This window comes from Callospermophilus lateralis, chromosome 5 (genome assembly GCF_048772815.1).
Source record: "Callospermophilus lateralis isolate mCalLat2 chromosome 5, mCalLat2.hap1, whole genome shotgun sequence".
NCBI lineage: Eukaryota > Metazoa > Chordata > Mammalia > Rodentia > Sciuridae > Callospermophilus > Callospermophilus lateralis.
Genome location: NC_135309.1, coordinates 145725021 through 145746344, shown reverse-complemented (window position 1 = coordinate 145746344; position 21324 = coordinate 145725021). Strand labels below are relative to the sequence as shown.

The following is a 21324-nucleotide window of genomic DNA, read 5'->3' as shown; positions in this document are numbered from 1 at the left end:
AAAGTTTAGGAAGGCTTGACACAGAAGGAAAATAGATGTCATGCGGGTGGACCCAGGACTGGGCAGATTAGGGAACAGAAGTCGTCAGAGTTGAACCCTGTGTGTGCCTTCTGCAAGGTGGGATGCCTCTGCTTGGGGTAAACTTATCTCTGCTTTTTCTTTCCCTTCTGCTTTGGGTTTGAAGGATATGAACCTTGATGTCATATAGATTTAGGTTCAAATTTCATTTTGATACTTACCTGCTGGGAGATCTTGGACAGGTTTTCTCAACCTTTCTGAACCTTAAATAGGACAGTAATACTGTAAATAGGACAATAATACTTACCCCAGGTGGCTTAGGACAAGTGCCTTGCAGAGAGATTGAACACTGGAAGCCTATGGGATGGCTATGTGTTTCACTTGGTTCCATCAAGTATTTTTGAGAATTTGATCTCATTTCTTACTGCTAAAATCATTTTGACATAAAAATCAGACTTTCTGGCTTTTCTTGGAAAAATGGAAAATCTGGCCATGCTGAGTCTCATTCTTAAATGGCAAAATGGGTCAGAGCAGGGTAGCACATGGCCTTGTAGACAGGGGTGTAATTCCTAGTGGCCCCAGTCCCACCCTCCCCATTATCTTATACTTGACAGGCTGGCCTCATTAACATTCTCTAGCCCTTCAGGCCCCTGAACTTGGAACCTCGGCCCACCACAGAAAACAATCTCACTTCTTTCATGATCTCAAATATCTATTTTTTTTGTTTTTATTTTTTTTTATTGTTGGTTGTTCAAAACATTACATAGTTCTTGATATATCATAATTCACACTTTGATTCAAGTGGGTTATGAACTCCCATTTTCAAATATCTATTGATGGACTTGTTTCACTTCCTATTTCTTTCAGAAAATCAAAGAAACAAAACTCCTGCAAGGCATAAATTTATATGATGCTTGAGAACATCATGTAATATCCTTCGACTTGTAGCACATTCCCAATTGTGGCTTGTAGTGAATGGATATTTCTGGAAGGAAATGTTCAAGTGTGCACTGCTTACCATGTGAGATATTGCTACAGAAGCCTGCTGCCAGATGTCCATCACCAATTTCTCATCCGTCTCCAAGTTTGACTCCACATTTTCGAGTGAATCATCCATCTGCTCCTTCAGTATTGCTTTTATTTTTGGTTTGGGCACAACCGTTTCCGGGGAAATGGATATTCGAGGAATGAGAGGGATTCTTTGGAAAGCAAACACACAGGAAATGTAAAGATTTTGCGTAAATAAAATCTGTACACTCAACAACAACAAAAGAAATATGAAGACTTAGTTAGCAGAATTCTATTTTCATTCATGTTGTGTTGTAAATTTTGTTGTCTTGCTCTAATCTCCATTTTTAAAGCTTCCTGGAAAGAATTCTTTTAATGGGGAAAAGATGATAAATCATCATATTTAAATTTTGTGGCCTGGAAAGCCTTGTTCATGGTAGCATACTCAAAGTAAATGACAACATAAACATCATTACCAGGTTCAATTCTCAGTAATTATGAAAGAGAAGGATTAAAGCATAGTAATTCTGAAGTAATACAATTTTGAAATTTGTCTAGGGCATACACTTCTCTTGAGGGATAAATCAATCATGAAAAAGGTAAATCAAAGGGAACTGTGCACAGGTTCTTTAAGATGATGATGGCATCATTTGGCATTGCGATCATTTAAGTAGGAGGATGAGGAAGGTGAGGTCTGAGTGGTCTGTCACATGGGGGCAGCCAGGTTTAGGTGGTGGCAGGGGCAGGCTGAAGCTCCAGCAGCCCTCCTAGCTCTTGAGTATGGATGACGAGTTTTTTTCTCTGTTTTTTCAAGTGCTGTGGAAGCACAGAATTAAGTTCCCTTTCTCTTTACCACATTGCTGCCCCAATGTGGAAATTTCAGAGGTGTCCCTGGGAATGTGCTATCCCTGAAGGATCCCAGGATCTCAAAGGTTAATTGCAGCAGAAAGAGATCCACCAGGCAGAATGGTCTTTTTTCGATGTGATTGTGATCGTTCTTTGCTGAACAAAATGTGTAAAAGGCTGTGATCTTGGGAACAGAATGAGGACAGAATGGCTCCAAGAATGTCTCGGTTGAAACTTTGAGAATCAGGGTCAATACAAGTAACAGTATTTGGTCTGTAGACAAGTTGCTGGAGAACAGAACAATGATTTAGAAAGATGCTGGTCAACTCTAGCAAACAATTAGCTTGGTCTTATTTTGACACATCAGACAAATATATTATACTTGGCATCATGATTCTGATAGTCTACCATGTTTATGGAGGCAATTCATTGACGATCTACCATTCATCTATCCACAAATGAAATTATATCTTAATAATGAAATAATGCTGAATCAGTCACATCAGTTCAACAGAGTTTCATGTATCCAATAAGTTAAGGTAAAGTATGTGGTCATCTCTAGATATTTAGTGCAGTGCAGCATGTATTTCCTATGACCTTACTGTATGGGACAACAGAGGTGGTATATGGTTTAGAAAAAAAATGGGGGTCTTGAATTCATTTATTGGAAAAATTCTGGTCTATGTAGCTCTGCCACTATCAGCAGATATGAACTTAGGCAAGTCACTTGACTTTCTGAAACTCAGTTCCTCTTGGCAAAACACAAACATAATGCCATTTCTATTATTGCTTATGCCTATCAGCTAATCAATATCTGCTAATATTTTTAGAATAGTCTTACTGTACTAATATTATTATTATTATTATTATTATTATTAGGTTGTTGGGAGGAATAAAATAGAAAAGCCCCGTAAAAATGCTTAACACTGTTTGTGTCTCTACATATGTTACAGAGACTGTGGTTAATTGATAGTTGGTTCACATACTGATTGACTGATAGTTCTAGCAGATAGCCACAGCACTGATTTTAGGATCAGATTGGTGCAAAGTTGTTCTGCAGAAAATTAGAACTGGCTGTTCTTTTGGCAGTTTTATTCTGCTAGCCAACATTAACAGCTTCCTTATGACTTGCTATTTTATGCTAAGAACAGAATGCACTGCCACTTTACACTGTGAAAGTTGAACTCTTTTTATGGCTCTGATGGTTCACACTGCCTTTGAATTTTTTTTTTATTGTTTTTAATTTCAAAGTTTTCTTTCAGCAGCTTGCCGAATGTGTCTCTTGTATCAAGAAGGGGGTACACAATTTCCCTTTTGTGTATTCCTGTATGCACATGGACGTGACAGAGATATGATGGCAATAGATGAAAGAAGCTTTGAGAGATCAGTGGATCTTCGGTCACTACGTAGTCCTACTTCAAATGTTTAGGCCACCTCAAATCCTTTTAGGAACAAGGGTGTGGGGCAAAGCAAACAAAGCAAGAGCGTGTAATAATTAAAATGTTTCATATCAACAAGAAGAGGTCACTGTATATTATGCAATGACAATAGTAATCACCACTTATTGAGAGTTATTGAAACTAAATCACAAGTCCTCTGAGTCCCAAATATGGTACCAAATGCTTTGTAGATTTTATTTTCTGTAATCTTTACAAAAGCCTTGTTTTACAGATTAGAAACCTGGTACTTAGAAGGAATCTGAGTAATTTGATCAGACAAGTAAATAATCTATTTACGTGTAGTTAGTAACTGACTCACCAAGGACTGAAACCAAATTTGTCCTACTTCAAAATATCTTCATTAACCTCCATTCTGTTTGTGCAATTCCTATTGCTTTCATTTACTCAGCAAGCTTATGTTTAACAAACATACAATATTTAAAATATAAAATCCATATCTCATCTCCTTGGAGATTTGAGAAATAATAATATTAGTACAGTAAGACTATTCATAAAAAGACTAGCAGATATTGATTAGCTGATGTGGATAAGCAATAATAGCAATGGTATTATGTTTGTATTTTGCCAAGATGAACTGAGTTTCAGAAAGTCAAGTGACTTGCCTAAGTTCATTCAGTGCCTGCATAGGATGTTTAAATCTCACTTCTTTTTTCCCCTCTTTATGTATACTTTTTTTGTGTTTTTTTTCCCCACCTTTTTCTCTTGGCCCTACTTACTGGTCATTTTAACCATTTTTATTTTACTATTTTATCTTTTCCTTATATCTTATCAATTTATTTTTAGTTAACTCATTTACTTCTTAAGGACTTTGATTTCTAATTTTAATTATTTTAAATCTTACAAAAGTTTAAATGTTCTCTTAGTGTTTTATGGTTGGAAGCCACCCCAGAGGAATTACCACTATCCCCCCCCTCCCATTTCTTGATGGCATTTTTCTACTGGTTCATAGTTTGGGATCTTGCTCTTCCCCTGTCCCTACCTATGAGATGTATAAAAATAGTTATTTATAAACTTCACATTTCACAGGATTTGTTTGACTGAAAATATAATTTTCATCCATTCTTCACCAAGTTCCTTTTCTAATGGAGGAATCTAATGTTAGACTGTGAATAGGTTGTTCCCTCTTATGAGGTTATAATCACATATGACTGAGTCTTTAATGCTTTTCAACTTCCTCATGGGTGAAAGAAAACTCATAACCTATTTCATTTCCACTTAATTACACACACACACACACACACACACACACACACACACACAGAGCTAGACTCCTTTCATGAAAGTAGTAGAGATTTATAATCTTTTACCAGAGACCCTTGGGGGCCAAAAGTGTTTCAGAATTCAGATGTTCCTAATACCCCCTGCAATGTCTGTGGAGACACACCGTAGTAACTACACTATAATTGTGCAGTGAAAGAGGTAAATATTCACTGTTATCAGGATAAATAATGCATGTTAATAGCCTGAAGTGAGAATTAGAGCATTTTGGACTTGAAGGATAAAGAGTGCAATATTTTTAGTTGTGGCAATTAATTACTAATGGTAACTCAATCACAAAGGTTTATGTTCAAAACAGTTGCAGTATATCATGAAGATCTACCTTACCTAATTTGGTTTTCCGAAAGTTCTTTACTATCCAATTGAACCAATGGGATTCGAGTAAATTTCTTATTGTCCTCTAATGGGATTTTGCAATCCATTGCCCTGTAATAATCCTGAAGGAGTCTCTTTGTATCTTGAAACCGGTTCACTTCCGCCTTTAATAGCAAATGTGAGTATCAATACCCAAGAAAGTCAGATCTGTACATATTTCCTGTATAAGATCTTATAAGAACTATTTTAGAAACATTTAGGTTGAAATTAATTTATGGAAATTAAGAAAGAATATTGGAGGATATGTATATATCTAACATTTGCATAGTAATTAAGGTAACTAGTAACATGCTTTCTGTACTTACTGAGCATGATTTCATCCAACAAGGTGACATTTCTATGCCTCTTGATATTGTGATAGAGGTTGCAATATGCTTGATGTTTGAAGTAGTGCATATTATTCATTATTTTGATATTAGGAATTCTCCCTGTGTCCTAACCAATCAACCAATAACTTCACAATCATTAAAATGTGTTCTTTATCATAGCCAACATGTTAGTTGATTTGAGGTATACCAATATATATACAAAACCAAGAAACAAGACTAGAGTCTAATCCTTTAAGACAAAATAATTATTGTGGAAACACAATAAACAGTAACATAAAGTGATAATGAATAGCTATCTTTCCAGTTTCACTCCAACTTTCTGGATAATTCCTCCAGTGCTCACAGTTATACTCCTTATCTGGGGTTGCCAGTAAGTAGCTCAAGGGAAATGGAGCTTCTGAGAGGAGTTGGTGGTGAGATGAGCATCAGTCATTCACATGATATGGTGACTCCCTATCAGCACAGGGCATTTCCCTTTGTGATATGTGCTGAAATGCATGTGCAGGGAGACCCCCTTCAGCACCAATATACAAGGGTAGACTTCAAGATTTTCAGCTCATTCTCCCACTGGTATTAGACTGTGTGGTATATCTGTGCTTCTCTTTTGTAGTGTTCACATGAACTTGGACTTTGCTTTAGTTGGTGGGGCTGCTCAAACTAGTATCTAAATATTGAGCCTCTCATATAGATGTCCTCCATGACATCTAGTTATTTACAGAAAGCAACATTTTTAAAAAGAACAAAACTGACACAGTGTTCAAAATATTTAGCTGAACCTAACTCAAGGACATTTATAAAGAGATTCCCTTCATTTGTTAAATAATTATGTTACCATTTATTTCTTAAAACATCCAGAAAGAGAGAATTGCACTGTTATAATCATAGTTGAGAACAAAGAAATGTCTGTTTTTGTATTGTATACTACAACAAAAGACAGTGAGTTTGATTAGTTTGCTTTTTGATAAGCTGAATTCCTCCTAAAAAATCATTCTTTGCTTTATTAAACTTTCCTAGCTAAATTACTGAATTGGGAAGAAATTTGTTTGGTTAATTTGAATCTATCTTATATCATTTTAAGTCACAGAACATGTTTTAAAATTATTTAAAATTAAAATTAACATATTATTTAAATTGTAGAACATGTTTTTAAATTCTTATATTTAAGCAGGGTTTCAAGCTAGTATTTTGAAAAGATCAGGAAAATGAAATATTTTTCTTTGCAAAGAAACCAACTTGAGTCTTAAAATATTCCTATATGGATTAATTTCATAGTTTGACAATATGTGTTTGCACCTGTCGTACTGAAGTTTGATAAAAATAAGTCTCATACTCACAAGAACTAGTACAATACCACATTTACAATGAATAGGATGCAAATAGAAACCCAAGTTGTACAATTTAGATGTTGAAAAATAACTTTTATAAATGGAAGAGATATGTAGAGAGGTTATAAAATTATTAGTTAGTAAAAAACATTATATTATTTGGTAAATTAATTAATAAGGAAATTATTTCTTCCTTAGAGAGCTGAGCTCTTTAGTAATGATAAGGTCTAGTAAGCTTACACAGTCTAACTTATACAAGTGGTATCTGGGACTGTGCTGATAATCTGTGCCTTAGGCTTACTTTATTATGGTGATTAGTTTTAAATAAAAGCTTAATTTATTTGAAGAGACATAATTTGAAATCAGTATATGGGAAAACCTGAATAAGATGCCATAGTATACTTAGGATTCCCATATAAGAAGAATTAATGAAGATTCTTCTCACTTTTATGAGTAAATAACGCTCCCATGTTTTTCCTTAATTTTTTGCAGACTATTAGAATTGAAGGGAATCTTTGAAATTATCTAGAATAGATTTTCTAAAATTTATGGTGAAAAAAATATTCTTACAGGCTGTTAAGGAGCACCTTGTTGGAGATGAAAGGAATACAAACTTTGTAAGGTCAAATAGTTTCAGAAATGCTGGGTTAACACATGAAAAGGATTTCTTTACTACAGAGCATCTTGATGTCTAAATACGTTAATATGCTTGTTAATCTCCCAGGGGGAGGGAGGGCTAGAGTTGTGAAGCACTTTATAAAGTCATCTGACCATGGAGTCCTCGTTTTGCAAAACATCTTGGAGGACTAGTAGTCCATGGAGCCCACTTGGAAAGCACTTATCTAGCAGTTTGTTAACCAGTACCACAGGCTCTTGAGAACATTCTCAAGGGTTCTTTTCCTTGGTCCTCCACAAATGTGCAAGTTTTAGCTTTTGTGCTTTCTGAACGAAAGCTCTGAAGTATGTTATTAGATGACTAGTTTTAATCATTAGGCTCTTTGTTCATATACTGAAATAAACTTGCTTTTTTCCTGCCTTGTCTGTTCTTGGCTCTTATGGGATCCTATTGATCAGTGCAGAACATAGGCTCTCTCTTTTCTATCTGGTGATTCTTTGGTTATCTGAACAATGTTGGTGACACAGCAGTGGCCAGACAGGAGCACTGGCTCTGCAGTCGCACCTAGTCCAAATCCCTACTCTTCCACTTACCAACTGGGAACATTGGGTAAATTGTTTCTCTTGTGCTAGCCTCAGTTTCCTCATCTGTGAAATGAGGATGATTATAGAACTTACAGCATAGGGTTGTTGTGAAGGTTTAATGGGTTGTACTTGAAAGTTCTTAGAATAGTACCTGGCAGATACCCAGTAAGAACTTAATAAATGCTTAACATTTACTGCTTTTCTCCTTATCTTCTTTTCTTCTAGTTGGTATTGAATATTAGTTTGGTTTGTCAGGATGAGAGCCTTAAATTGAGATATTGCTGAAATATGAAACTCATTTCATTTTCTGAAGAGACGTGTACGGCTCACAATGATTTACAAAAATTTTCCATTTTCTGCCTTCATTATTGCATTTTAGCCGTTTCTGCCATAAAGTTTAGACAGACCTGTTCTCAAGATTTGACCACCACTTGCTCAAATTGAGGCTCTGGGGATGCTACTTGTTTAGGCTGGTCAAGCATCTCACTTTGATCTCTTGCACAACTCATGCTCCTGGGATCTCACTGTCATCCTGATTATCACTCATCTCTGTCCTCAGGTTTAGGTGAACTCTTTTGCATTCCATCTTCACTTCCCAATCCAGAGTCCCCATATTCCTGCATAGGTCTTTCCTGTCCTGTTTTCTTGACTTCCTTAAGTCTCCTAACTGGATCTCAGTGCTAATATAGTAGTTTCCTCTTACCCAATGGGGGATACATTCCAAGGCCCTCAGTGGAAACCTGAAACCATGGATAGCACCAGACACTATATATACTATGTTTTTCCTTTGCATGCATGTGAATGATAAAGTTTAGTTAAATTATACATAGCGAGAGTAACAATAACAACTAATACTGCAATAGAATGGTTATAATAATATACAGTAATAAAACATGTGAATATGGATCCCTCAAAATATTTATTACACTATACTCACTTTTTTTTGTTTTTTGTGATGATGTGAGGTAGAACAATGTTTGTGTGACAATAGGAGGTGAGGAGCAGGTATTACAACATAACATTAGGCTATGACACAAGGGTTACCTGAATACAAGAACTGAAAAAAACAGAATAGTTGATCTGATAACCTGCATGGTTACCAGTGAATAACGGGTGGACAGCATATGTAGTTTGGATGCGCTAGACTAAGGGGATGACATATCCCAGGTAAAATGGAACAGAATGGGATGGTCTAGAGTGGGACAAACGTAGACTGTATCATGATACTCAGAATGGTAGACGATTTAAAATTTGTAAATTTTTTACTTCTAGCATTTTCCATTTAATACTTTTGGACCACCTAGCACAGTGGCACATGCCAGTAGTCCCAGCTACTTGGAAAGCTGAGGTTAGAGGACTGCTTGATCCAGGCGTTGGAGCCAACCTGAGCAACTAGTGAGACCCTGTCTCAAAAGCAAAGGAAAACAAAGCAATAGCGAGTTTTTTAGACCATGGTTCATGGAAGCTAATTAAAACTGTGAAAGTGAAACCAAAGGGGAGGGGAGACTATTGTAATCAACAAAGCTGCTCCTGTCCCTGGGTTTCTGCTGGTTCTTCAGGCCTCCTTTGGTCCAGCCTGCCCCTGCAACATGGTTTGCCATTTTGAAAGCGGGAACTCCTAGCATTCATTGGTCATTTGTCAAACAAGCATTTGTTGTATACCTACTATGCAACAAGCTTTAGAGATTGCCAGGTAAATATCCTCATTTCCTGCAGCATTTCCTCTTGTGAGTTAATTAATTCAAGATTAGAAATGCACCCTTTTCCAACTTCCATCTTCAGTGTTTTTCTTTTAGGAGAAATACTCATGTGGACATCAGCCTTAATAGTCCTTTCAGCCTGACTGAGGTTTAGACAGGCTTCTTCTTCTCTAGGCTCCTGCCCTCCCTCTTTTTAGAGTACTTTAGAAAACTCATTCTTATAGATCCTTTCTTTGACTCTTCGAGACACAAATCTTTTAAAAACCTCTTATCAGACTTAGAACCCAGAAATGTTCTTCTCAAGACTGAGAAGCATCTCTTTGAAATGTGATTAGTCATCAGGGAAGATAGTGCCTCTGGGCTCCTGATGAGGGTAGGACACCAACCTCTACAGGTGCTTTGCTCCAAGCTGTAAAACTACTTCCCAGAATGAAGGTGGGAGAGAGTGTTTTTTTTCTTTGGGTAATTCAATTATCAAATACAGATGGCTTATAAGGCTCCGACCTCCACCCCATGCCAGCTCTCAAAAGCTCTCTAGCAGTTTGCCTTGGAGGAGCTGGGTGCCAAAGACTCGTCTTTGCTCTTTCCCCTATTGCTGGCAGGAGTATAAGAATAAAATTGTAGCTGGGCATGGTAGTGCAAGCATGTTGTAGTCCCAGGGTCATGGGAAGCTGAGACAGGAGGATAGCAAGTTCAAAGCCAGCCTCAGCAAAAGTGAAGTGCTAAGCAACTCAGTGACACACTCTGTAAATAAAAAAAAAAAATTCAAAAAGTAGGGCTGGAGATGTGGCTCAGTGGTCTAGTGCCCCTGAGTTCAATCTCCAGTATCAAAAAAGAAAAAAAGAATAAAATTGATGTCTGTGTTTTTATCTTATCTCATAAAATTTTTATTTAATAGGCTGGTAATATAAGTTAAGCAGGTCTTTCTGATGAATGGTCTGTTTTTCCAATCCAGTACTAGAAAATCTTTTATTTTCAGGAATTCTAATGCCTGCTGCTTTGTCTGTGCATTGTGGCAGGATTGCCTTCCTAGCCACTCTGGGTGTCTGCTTTGAAAGGCCAACGTAAAACAACTCAGTTGCTGTCCTCTACATATCTAGGCATCTGCAAGTAAAGCTGGTGAGAAGCTGGTGGGGATGCTTCCAGTCTGTGTGCTTGCTCGGTTGAGGCCAAATTTATTTAGATTGGCTAATTTTCTTGGCAAACTGGAATGCATACCAGGCAAAGTTCTAAGAGCAAAACGATATTTGAACAGACTCCTAACATTCCCAAATGAGTTGTGCATGTGGGATATGGCTGTCGGGGGAGGTCTGTGTCACTGTGACCAGCTGCTCTCACCTGCATCAGTGAAAAAAAGTGGTTCATCATTACTCCAAGACAGTCCTGCAACCAGTTCTCATTAATGACATCAAGTCGCTCCTGCTCTGCCTCCTCCTTCCTGGCATCACAAATGTCCCACAGGCGGTCTCGCAGATCCTGATTGGAAAAGACCAGAGCCAGGTTATGCTTGAGAATTAAAGTTCTATTTGCCTCAGTGTTAACAACCTAGAATATCATGCTTCTCCTAAAAATGTCCCTAAAGAAAATTTAGACCTAGTGTACTCATGTATTATATTTATTCCTTGAACCAGTAATTACTTTGCTTCTATTTGTAAATCATATGCCATTTTTATTTTACATATTTTTAAATTTTTTTGGTACTATGGATTGCACACAGGGGTGCTTTACCACTGACACATTCCCAACCTTTTTTATTTTAAGATAGAACTGGCTATGTTTCTCACGCTGGGCTTGAGCTTGAGATCCTCCTGTCTCGGCCTCCTGAGTTGCTGGATTATAAGTGTGTGCTACCACCCTGCTCATGTGCCCCCATCTGTTACATATCCACTTCAGTCATGTTATCCATGGATGCTTCATGAATTTTAGTTCTTCCTCAAAAAAAAATTGCTTGGTTTAAAATATTTTCATGTATTTTTTTTTTGAGCAATGGTGTACACAGCTTCATGTAAACAAGGGCATAGACTTGTTGATTGATATCACAGGTAGAATCTGTTAGTCACCAAAAACTGTCATCTGAACTTAATGGGATGGTCCAAAAATAAGTTTTTATTAAAGAACTAATAGTAAGATACTTTTAAGATACTAGTTCTGCCACATACCAGATTTGATCATTAATAAAAATTGATAAATATAGTAACACATAACATAATATTTATATATATTTATAATGTGGGAATTTTAAAAGACCAAAATTATTTATATATAAATTGTAAAATAAAAATGGTCACAGGTACTGAGCTCTTCCTATGTGTGTCAGTGTGTTTCAGCACAAATCACTCTACATGTAACATCTCACAACAGCTTTAGATGGTATTATTTTTATATTCATTTTGCAGATGAGGTGAGTCACAGAAAGACTATGTTCCTTGGGTCTCACAATGAGTAAATGGTGGAGCCAGGAGATGAAACTTTGGCCTTGAGTACCATCATCACTGTACTATGCTTCAATTGCTTTATCTGTAAAAGGGAGATAAGGACATTCTTTGGATATGTTGTTTACAGTAAATTAGTTCATGTAAATAAAGTGCTTAGCACAGTGTTCACCATAATTCCTCAATTAATGAAGGTTACTATTACAATCTTATTCATAGCAATAAAATGTTTGTTTAATAAAATATCCCAATAGTTAAATATATACAGTCCTCAAATTTGACAGTTTTCTCAATAATATGATTCACTAAACATTTATTGTGTGTCAGGGACTGTGTTAAATGCTCTATAAAGATTACCTCCTAATCTTCACAGGGAGGTAAGTCACTTGCCTATGATTTTGTCTTGGTAGAGTCAGTATTTGAACCCCAGCCATTTAACTCTAGTGTCTACAGTGAATTTTGCTGGTGTGAGGCTCTATTTATGAAACAATTTGTACTTGAACTCTTAGCATTTTGGTGCATTTCTGTGTGTAGGCTGTACATAAAATGAAAACATCGCAAGTTATTTTGTTGGGATAATATACCATTTTTTTAGAGCTGATCCCGATATCTAGATGCTATTTCCACAAATGCTCTGTGGGACATTCAATAAATATTGACTTCTGGTTATCAAATATTTATACATTTTTTTAAAAGATAAGAGAGTATTCAGCAAAGGATAAGATATAAAAGCAGGATTCTGAAAACCTTGTTCTGAGTTCTTTTTCTGCTGTTGACTCACTGTGGGACCTGTGCAAGTTATATCACCTCTGTGGCTCAGTTTTCCTGTGAGAAGAACGTGGGTGGTGCAATGGCAGAACTACTCTGCTCACCATGTTCATAAGGTTCAGATGAAATAATCCAAGAACAAAACATATCACCAAGGATCAAAGGATTTAAACACCCAATGTTTAGTATGGCCTTAGCTAAAGGCATTGCTGGCTTTCACAATTTATTTTGAAGAAATTGAGGAATTACTAAATATTTCTGAATAATCTAAGATAGGCAGGATTTAAGAAATGTTCATGACTTAGTTGAGAAGGTTAGGAAGACAAGATCAGTGAAAATGTCCACTTTTACAAATGTTGTAAATATTTTCTCTTGGGTCAAAAACCTGAACTCAATTTATATGGCATTTACTTGAGATTCACATAAAACAAAATGACACAGAAAGTTCAAACTGGAAAATTTATATGAGACAAATGCAAATAAAAAATAAAGTAAGGCACATAGGACTGGTATTTGAATAAAAGTTAAATTCAAGACAAAAATGTACTTTGGCAAAAATGGTTATTATGCTATAAATAGTTATAGGAGACCATGAAGATTCTCCTTAGCATACTTCTTCCAGTGTCCAATAATGCTGCTTGGAGAAGTAGCTTAATGGGGAGCCAGGCTGCTGGGCCACAGACCCCAGAGCTGCCAGTTACTATGCTGAACTCTGCCACAGCTCTTCACCTGTCGACTGTGATCATTCCTAGTTCCTGTCTCAGTTGTCTTGGGAATGAAATAAGATGTGCCAGCCTGTGCTCAGTGTTTAGCTATGACTACTGCTGCATCACTATCAAAACTATGACGAAGAAACTGGATAAGGATGCAACATGGGATGAAAAAATATTTTTAAATTAAAACTAAGAATCTATAATGAAAAATTTTTATATGTATCTATAAAAATATTCAAAACATTCTACATGATAAATCTCACTACAAATAATACAAGGTAAACATCAAACAGAGTATATACTTGTAACATGATCAACAGGTAGCTTATATCCTTAATATATACAGAAGTCATAGGAATCAATAAGAAAAAAAGGATACTCCAATAGAAAAGTGGGCAAAAGTCACAAAATGACTTCAGGAGAAAGAAAATAAATGACCATTAAACCTATGAAAATATGGTAAGCTTCAATTATAAAAATAGAAATACAAATTATAAGAAGATATTCACATTTTTACCCAATAAGTGGGCAAAGATTGAAAAAGAAGATAGAATCTAATGTTGAGAGTATTCATACAACCTGCTGCTTGAAATGAGATTTAAATTTTTAGTGTGAGATTCGTTATATTTAAAATTTTTTTCAATATCTGTAAATTTTTAATGTGTTTCAAAGACCTTAAAAATAAACATGAGCTTGCTGGGTGGGATAGCACACATCTATCATCCCAGCAAGTAAGGAGGTCAAAGCAGAAGAATTCCAAGTTTGAGACCATCCTGGGAGACCCCCATCTCAAACTAAAAACTAAAAAAAAATACCTTCACAGAAGCAGAAGAGGAGGATGTTGGGGAAATGAGATATAATTAAAACTACTATTTGTTAAGGGTTGTAGAGTGTTGAAAAAAAATACCCACCCACTCTGTAACTCCAAATCTGGAAGAAAGCCCTTGAAATAAATAAAGCCACAGAGAACAAGAAGGAAATAGCGGACAGGTATAAAACAAACACTGACACTAAGATTTGCTAGAAATGAATCAGAAAAATTACAAATAAGATATTTAAAATTTTCAAATTACTGTGTTATCTGTCAATAATCAGTTGACTAATATTAGGATGAAGTATACATGAGGGCTGGCTTGGGGATGGTTTTATGAATAGGTAGGAAAGAAATAGAAAAAAAAAAAGAGTCAGTTTTAGGATTTGCATACATGATCGTTTGGATATGAGGTGTACCCTGAAATTACCCTGCAGGAATGTTTGGAGGTGAAATGATTAGGCTATAAAAGCTGTAATCTAGTTAGTGGATTAATCCATTTCTCGTTTTTCTTTTCCTTGCCTTGACTGATTAATCCATTTGATGGATTGATACTATGGATGGATCATGGTGGAGCGGTAGGCAGGTAGGTGTGAATGGAGGAAGTAGGTCTTGGGGGTGTGTCCTTGAGGACTTTCTATCCCTGGCTCCTGGCACTGAAGTTCTCTGTTGCCAGGCTGTTAAGCACTGAGCAGCTTTCCTCTGCCCACTTCTGCCATGGTGTCCTGGCCACCTCGGGCATACAGAGTCAGAGCTGCCCAACCATGGATTCAACCTCTGAAACTCTGAGCAAAAATTAACTTTTCTTCCTTCTAGTCAGGTCTTTTGGTCACAGTGATGAAAATCTGACCAACAAAACACAAGTTAACTACTACTTTTTAAGGAATGTCTAAGAACAAGTAAAACACCTCAGCTTCACTAACACATAAGTACCTCTTGGGTCAAACCCTTCTGCATCAACCAGGCTACCATATATAATATATGTTATATTATATGATTAAATCATGTTATTTATACCATGTTATAAAAGCTTCCCAGCTGGTTTCCAAACTGCTCTTCCTGCTCATATTTCTCCCCTATAGGATCTTTTGAAACCAGCAACTGAAGCTTTCCATCTCATTCAGACCAATGCCAATACCCTAATACTGACCTCTGGGGCCTTAGGTACTATTGTCCCCTACAATATCTCCAGTCTTATCACCAAACCACTTGCCCATTCTCTCTCTGCTCCAGCTACACCAGTCTCCTTGCTGTTTTTTAAAACACACTGAGCATCCTGTACCTTCATTGCTTTTCTCTGTGGCTGAGATACCCTCCTCTAAACATGCACGCGGCTCACTCCATCACTTCTCTCCTGCGTCTGTTCAAGTGTCACCTTCTTAGAAGGAATTTTTAGAACCATCATAGACAAAATTCTTACAGAAATGTTTATTTTCCTCTTGCCCTGCTTTCTTGCTCCCCTCAAAGCTCTTCTTGCTAAGGACCTCATTCTGTATTCACTTGTTTATTGTTTATTCTCTGTCTCCCGGATACATAAGTTTATAGACATTCTGTTCAAGTTCAATTCCCAGACCCTTGATATAAATATTTACAGAGCAGACAATGGGATATGAGGTAGGGTTTGGCAATGTTTCTGTTGCACAAATAAATACTTAGATCATAACCAGAATTGACTGCTAATAGCCCATACTTCTGGTAGTAACAAGGGGGTCTTTCTGATGGGATAAGGAGGTCTGTGGATTTACAGAGAACACAAGGGGTAAGAGACTGAAATAAGGCTTCTGTGCACCAGAAGCCCGTGTTTAAAGCATCAGGGTAATACACTACTTCATTCGTGAATTTAGGAAATTCTGTCTGTTTACCAATTACCAAGCATTGTGCTTGCTAGAGTACAAAGATGTATAAGCTTTGGTACCTGCCCTCAAGACATCTACTCAATGCTTGGCTTTTTCTCACTTTTCTTTTCTTTGCCGTTGACTGACCATGTGATGGTGTTCAAGACAGGCATGTGATTAACGCCAGACATGAGTGCAGCCACATGGACCAACAAAGGGGACAGGAATTTATAAGACAGAGGCCAAGAGGGGCCTGCAAGGCAGAGACCTTGGATTCTCTTCCCAGAAGTGTTGCCACCACATTCTCATTCTGAATGCAAAGCACAGAAGAGCCTCTGCTCTGGAGAATTAACCCGCTAAAAGTTCAAACCGTTGCCTTTCTAATCCTCACTCTCAGGGAGGTCAGAGAAATGAACTTGGCCTTACATTCACTCTTTGGTGCAGTTCTGCCTTTGTTTCCTCATCATCCCACAGGTCATCAGGAAGAGAGTTGAAATCAGCCTGCCACTGAGCTACAAAATCTTGCTTGTGATCTGGACGCCTTAGAAACTCCTGGAAACTTGTTCTGTAAGACATTGAGACAAGGAGAGGGATCTTATATGTCATACCTGTAAACTGTAAAATTCTGACTTCGGAACTTTACTCACCTGATCTGGTATAAGTATGCAAGTACAGCATGCTGGTCTTCTCTCAGATGCCTGAGAACCGTTTTGATGGTGCTGATGTAGGAATTCTCTATTAGTTCCCAGTAAGGTATTAAAAATGAAGGTAATTCCTGTTCATGGTAAAGCATAGAAATCATTGTTTCAAAATGAAAACTCTTCTGAATAATTGGGTCAAAAGAGTATTATAAGCAAGCATATCAGGAAACAGTTGCAACTATCTGAAGCATTCCCTGTGAAACTTCCCACTCCTCTTTTCTTTCCCTCTCCCAGTTAATTACCATTCCAAAGAATTCTTCAGGTCTCAGTGCAGACATCATCTCTTCCAGGAATCATCCCCTGACCCAACAGTTTTGCAAGATTACATTCAGATGGCCTGAAGTTGGCCCTTAGCTCCCTGTACTCCTATTATCATAACATCAATGACATTAATTGTAAGTGCTTATTTATTCAACTCTAGAATAACAGTCCTGCAAAATCAAGAATTATGATCATCTTGTTCACCTCTTTTTTTTTCATCTTGTTCACCTCTATCCAATCTTTTCTTAATTACCATAGTGCCTGAGATCTAGTAGATTCTCAAGGAATATTCATTGAATGAATGAATTGAATCATCACATTTTGCCTCAGTTGGAAAACTGTCTCCTAAGGAGAACGCAAAGATGCTATCTCAGAGGAATGAATAAGATCCTGTACCTGGATGGATTCTGTCCCTTCATGTCCTATTTCCCAGTGCCACTGTCCTCTCTCATTCAAGTCCTTATCAGCTCTTGTCTAGAAGGTACAGGTATCTCCTGGCAAATCTCAAGAATTCTTTTCAATATCCATGAATAACATTTCTAAACCAGCTAATAATGACTGAGAACTTATAACCACCAAACAAATTGGTTTTAATTGCTTTTCCCATTTGAATATGAAGCAGTTGAGTCAACAGAAGCCACAAAGCCCATACAAGGTCATGCAGCTGCTGAGTGACATGGCTGGGATTTGAACACAGACAGACTAATCACAGCCCACATTTTAAAATGATTCACCCTCCTGTCTCTCTCAGTTATTGTTTTGAAAACAGATTCCAACATGTTATTTCTGTAGAACATTCCATGGCTTCAACTATCCAGCAGATAAAGTCAAACAATCCAGCACTCTTTCAATGTCCTTAGAAATCTGATCCCTTCTCCTGTTAGACTTGACTCTTGAAGCCTCCTCTGCAGACTTTCTGCTTCCAAATACATTGAGCTATTTTCTCTTGGGTACCTCCTCCCTAACTAACTATATTATTCCCTCCTCTATGTTATTATAACAGTTTCTATTTTGTTTACAAATACAGCGTGCTATAATGAGTTGCTTATATTCTTCTGTCTTCAAGCAAATTTTGTTCTGGGACATAGAAACTGCAGCTTATGTGTTTTTGTGCTCCCATCCCTGAGTGTGGCATTTGCAAATAAGAGGTTTTCAATGGATGTTGACGTGGATGAAAATAGATGCTCATGAATCCAGTTTTGACATTAGTTAGAGTTTTGGGAGACTGGTTGACTGCATTTAGTTTTAAAAGCCTAAGATTTTACATCCAACCATAGATTAATGTATTTATCTTAATTAAATATTCATGATTTATTTATCTTAATTAAATATTTACATTTCCTTTAATGCTTCTCTGACACTACTTTAACACCTTTTTCTGACCTAGCTTCTTCTCTTTCTGGTTTCAACAGAAAACCAGAGATACCTATCATTCGTGTATCTCTCTTTCTCTCTCTCTCTCTCTAGGTCATGTCAATTTATATCTATCTCTCTCTCTCTCTCTCTCTCTCTCTCTCTCTCTCTCTATATATATATATATATATATATATATATATATATATATATATTTCACAGTCTCTCTTAAAAGAAGTGATATCCAGAGTGATGCTAAAGAGCACTTTAAATAAACACACTTTTTTTTTTTTTTGGTACTGGGGATTAAATCCAAGGGAGCTGAACCACTGAACAATATCCCCAGCCCTTTTTATATTTTATTTTCAGACAGAATCTCACTAAGTTGCTGAGGGCCTCCAACCTCAGCCTCCTGAGCTGTTGGTGTTATAGGCATGTGCTAAGATGCTTGGCAAATAGACACACTTCTGAGCCTCCCTCCTGGTCGATTTCAATCCATTAATCAATGCCTGTGCCAGAGAGTTACCAGCTAAGAATGGGCCTCATTGAATTAACATTCTGCTCACAACTCTTATCTATCTCTGGTAATTTTGTGAGGAAATTTCCGAATGCTATCTTGAATTCAAGAGATCTTATGTCTCTGGTACTCTCTGATCCATCAACCTCACCTTGCTATTAAGGCAAATGAATGGACCAGTTGAACAAGATTTATTCTTCCCAGGCAGTCTCCAAGCGATCATTTTATACTTTATAAGTGCTCAGAAGCCATATGTTTAATGATTTTCTGAAGTTTTGCCAGGGATTAACGTGTAGACTCTCAATCTGTATGTTAATAAGCATCATCCCCCTTTTCTAAATATATAGGCATTTGACCTTGGTTAATCGTAGGTAACAGAAACCTTGCAAAGTGAAATTGAGGCTAAGGGGGTCTATTTTTTAAGAAGGGCCAGGTGAGAATGGATCAGAGTTCTGAATTGAACAGTGGTCTACTATTTGGCAGAGAAATCCCATGTCTGTCAGCTTCCTGAGAATGATAGATTTCCAGACTTGGAACACGTGGCTCTGTGGCCCCTGTACTCAACTTCAGCCTAAGGAACAGGAGCAGGAGGAGGAGGAGCTGGGGGAGGAGAAGGACTGCTATGATTTGTGGCCTGTGAATGAGGACACTGAATGGGTCATGGAGCCCAAGGCACAGCTGCCTCTTTGGAGAAATCCTGCCTCTTGGGCGTCTGTTCTTGTATTTCCACAAGCTGGAAAGCAAAGACCTTTCACTCTGATTGACTCCTAGCTGCTCTCTGCACCTTCCCTTGTGACTGGCAAAGGGGATACAGACGCTTGCCTTGCACTTGACTGCTGCCTGAAAAAGCCAGATCTGCAATCTCCCTTTTCATGCTCTTTCTCTCTCTCTTTGCCTCCATGTACCTACTGAGGTAAGGCTGACCAGGGTCCTTAGGAGACCTGGAACTAGGCCTACCAGACAGAGTACAGATGCCTGCTTAAATTCATTGCTTATTAGAAATCCAAATGTAACTGGTGACATGTGCTCCTCTTCCTTGGCAGGTGAACTCTGTAGCTCCTGTGGGAAGCCTTGAGGGGAAAGGACCAGGCTGATTCAGGTGACCTGCCTCCATGCAGCAGCAGCAGCCACGCTCCACAGGGCCTTACTCAGCTCACTGGAGGTCTGGCCTGTGTCTGTCCTCACTGTCCCTCTTCTCTACCTTGCTCAGTGTCCTGAAGAACACAGGGAAACTGTCTTGCCCTCCCCATAGTCTAAGTGTATTCTCCTGCTCTTCTGCTGTTACCTGTGGTGCTGCATCCCCAGTGAAGACCCAGGTCCCCTCCGGTGGCCCTCTCTGTGCAGAGGTCCTCTTGAGCCCCAAGACCCTGCTCCCTTACTTCTCCACCTCAAGTCTTGAGTCCATAATGACTCCCAGTTATCCCTTGTTTGGGAGGAATGATTGAATCCTTGTAGATTCCCTTACTTTCTGACCACACTTTATTCTATCTCCTCAAATTTTCATTTATTTTTCTCCAGAATTTTTACTGCTAAAAGACGTACAGGGGAACTAGTATCATATCTTAATATTGATGCTTATTTAGTTATTTAATTCTTGTCCTCTATTTTCTGCTTGTTCTCTATGGCTTTATTTTTTTAAAGGGCTTTCAGGTTTGGAGTTCAGGAATGTGCTTTGGGTTTTGCTCATCACTTCATACCCCTTGTAAACATTAATTTTAATTTTATCTCATTCCCCCAAATCTCTTCTATATTCTGCTTCTAGGAGTTTTTTTTTTCCCAAATTTTTTAATTGCTACATTGTAGACCTAGGACAGTTTTGGAATACACACACACACACCTATACATGTAATTCATATATAATTTGTATACATATATATATATACATACATGCATACATACACAAATACACAAATACAATATGTAGCTTCTTTTTGGATGAGTGTTGTACATATTTATAATGATATATTTAATGTTCTCATCTTTAAATATTTTCTGTTTTAATTTTACTCTCAATGATAATTAATTACTTCCTCATGAACCTATCAAGAGTCTGTTACACGCTCTGCACTGTGTTTGATTCTGTGTTTTATACAGTAAATTATTCAACGTGCTCTTTCCTTCCATCCCCAAATTTCCATCTAACTGAGGAGACAGGACATCCTAGGAGAGCTCCTTCCTGACAGCAACACCTCAGGTGCTGCAGTTTGCCTTTGAATCTTAAATGATTCACAGAAATGGTTCTTGCTGGGTTTATCAGAATAGGACATCTCTGGGGATTACAGTAGAAAGAGGGGATTTAGACTTGTAAAAGCTTCTTTTCCTTTTAAAAACGTTTTAAATCACCATTCTGTGCAATTTTCCTCAAACGATTTCCCCCAACCGGAAGTGCCTGGT

The 21324-nt window shown here is 37.5% G+C and overlaps 1 protein-coding gene across 1 annotated transcript in view; it reads right to left on the bottom strand.

Moving 5' to 3' along the window:
• Positions 1-21324, bottom strand: part of Spef2 (sperm flagellar 2) — a 168652-nt gene that overhangs the window by 45643 nt on the left and 101685 nt on the right. Inside the window, exons 24-28 of the mRNA XM_076856190.1 lie at positions 16746-16873; positions 16525-16663; positions 10878-11015; positions 4938-5089; positions 1037-1217 (exon numbers count right to left, since the gene is read on the bottom strand). Coding sequence (XP_076712305.1) covers positions 1037-1217; positions 4938-5089; positions 10878-11015; positions 16525-16663; positions 16746-16873 — 738 coding nt within the window. The remainder of the gene's footprint in view (positions 1-1036; positions 1218-4937; positions 5090-10877; positions 11016-16524; positions 16664-16745; positions 16874-21324) is intronic.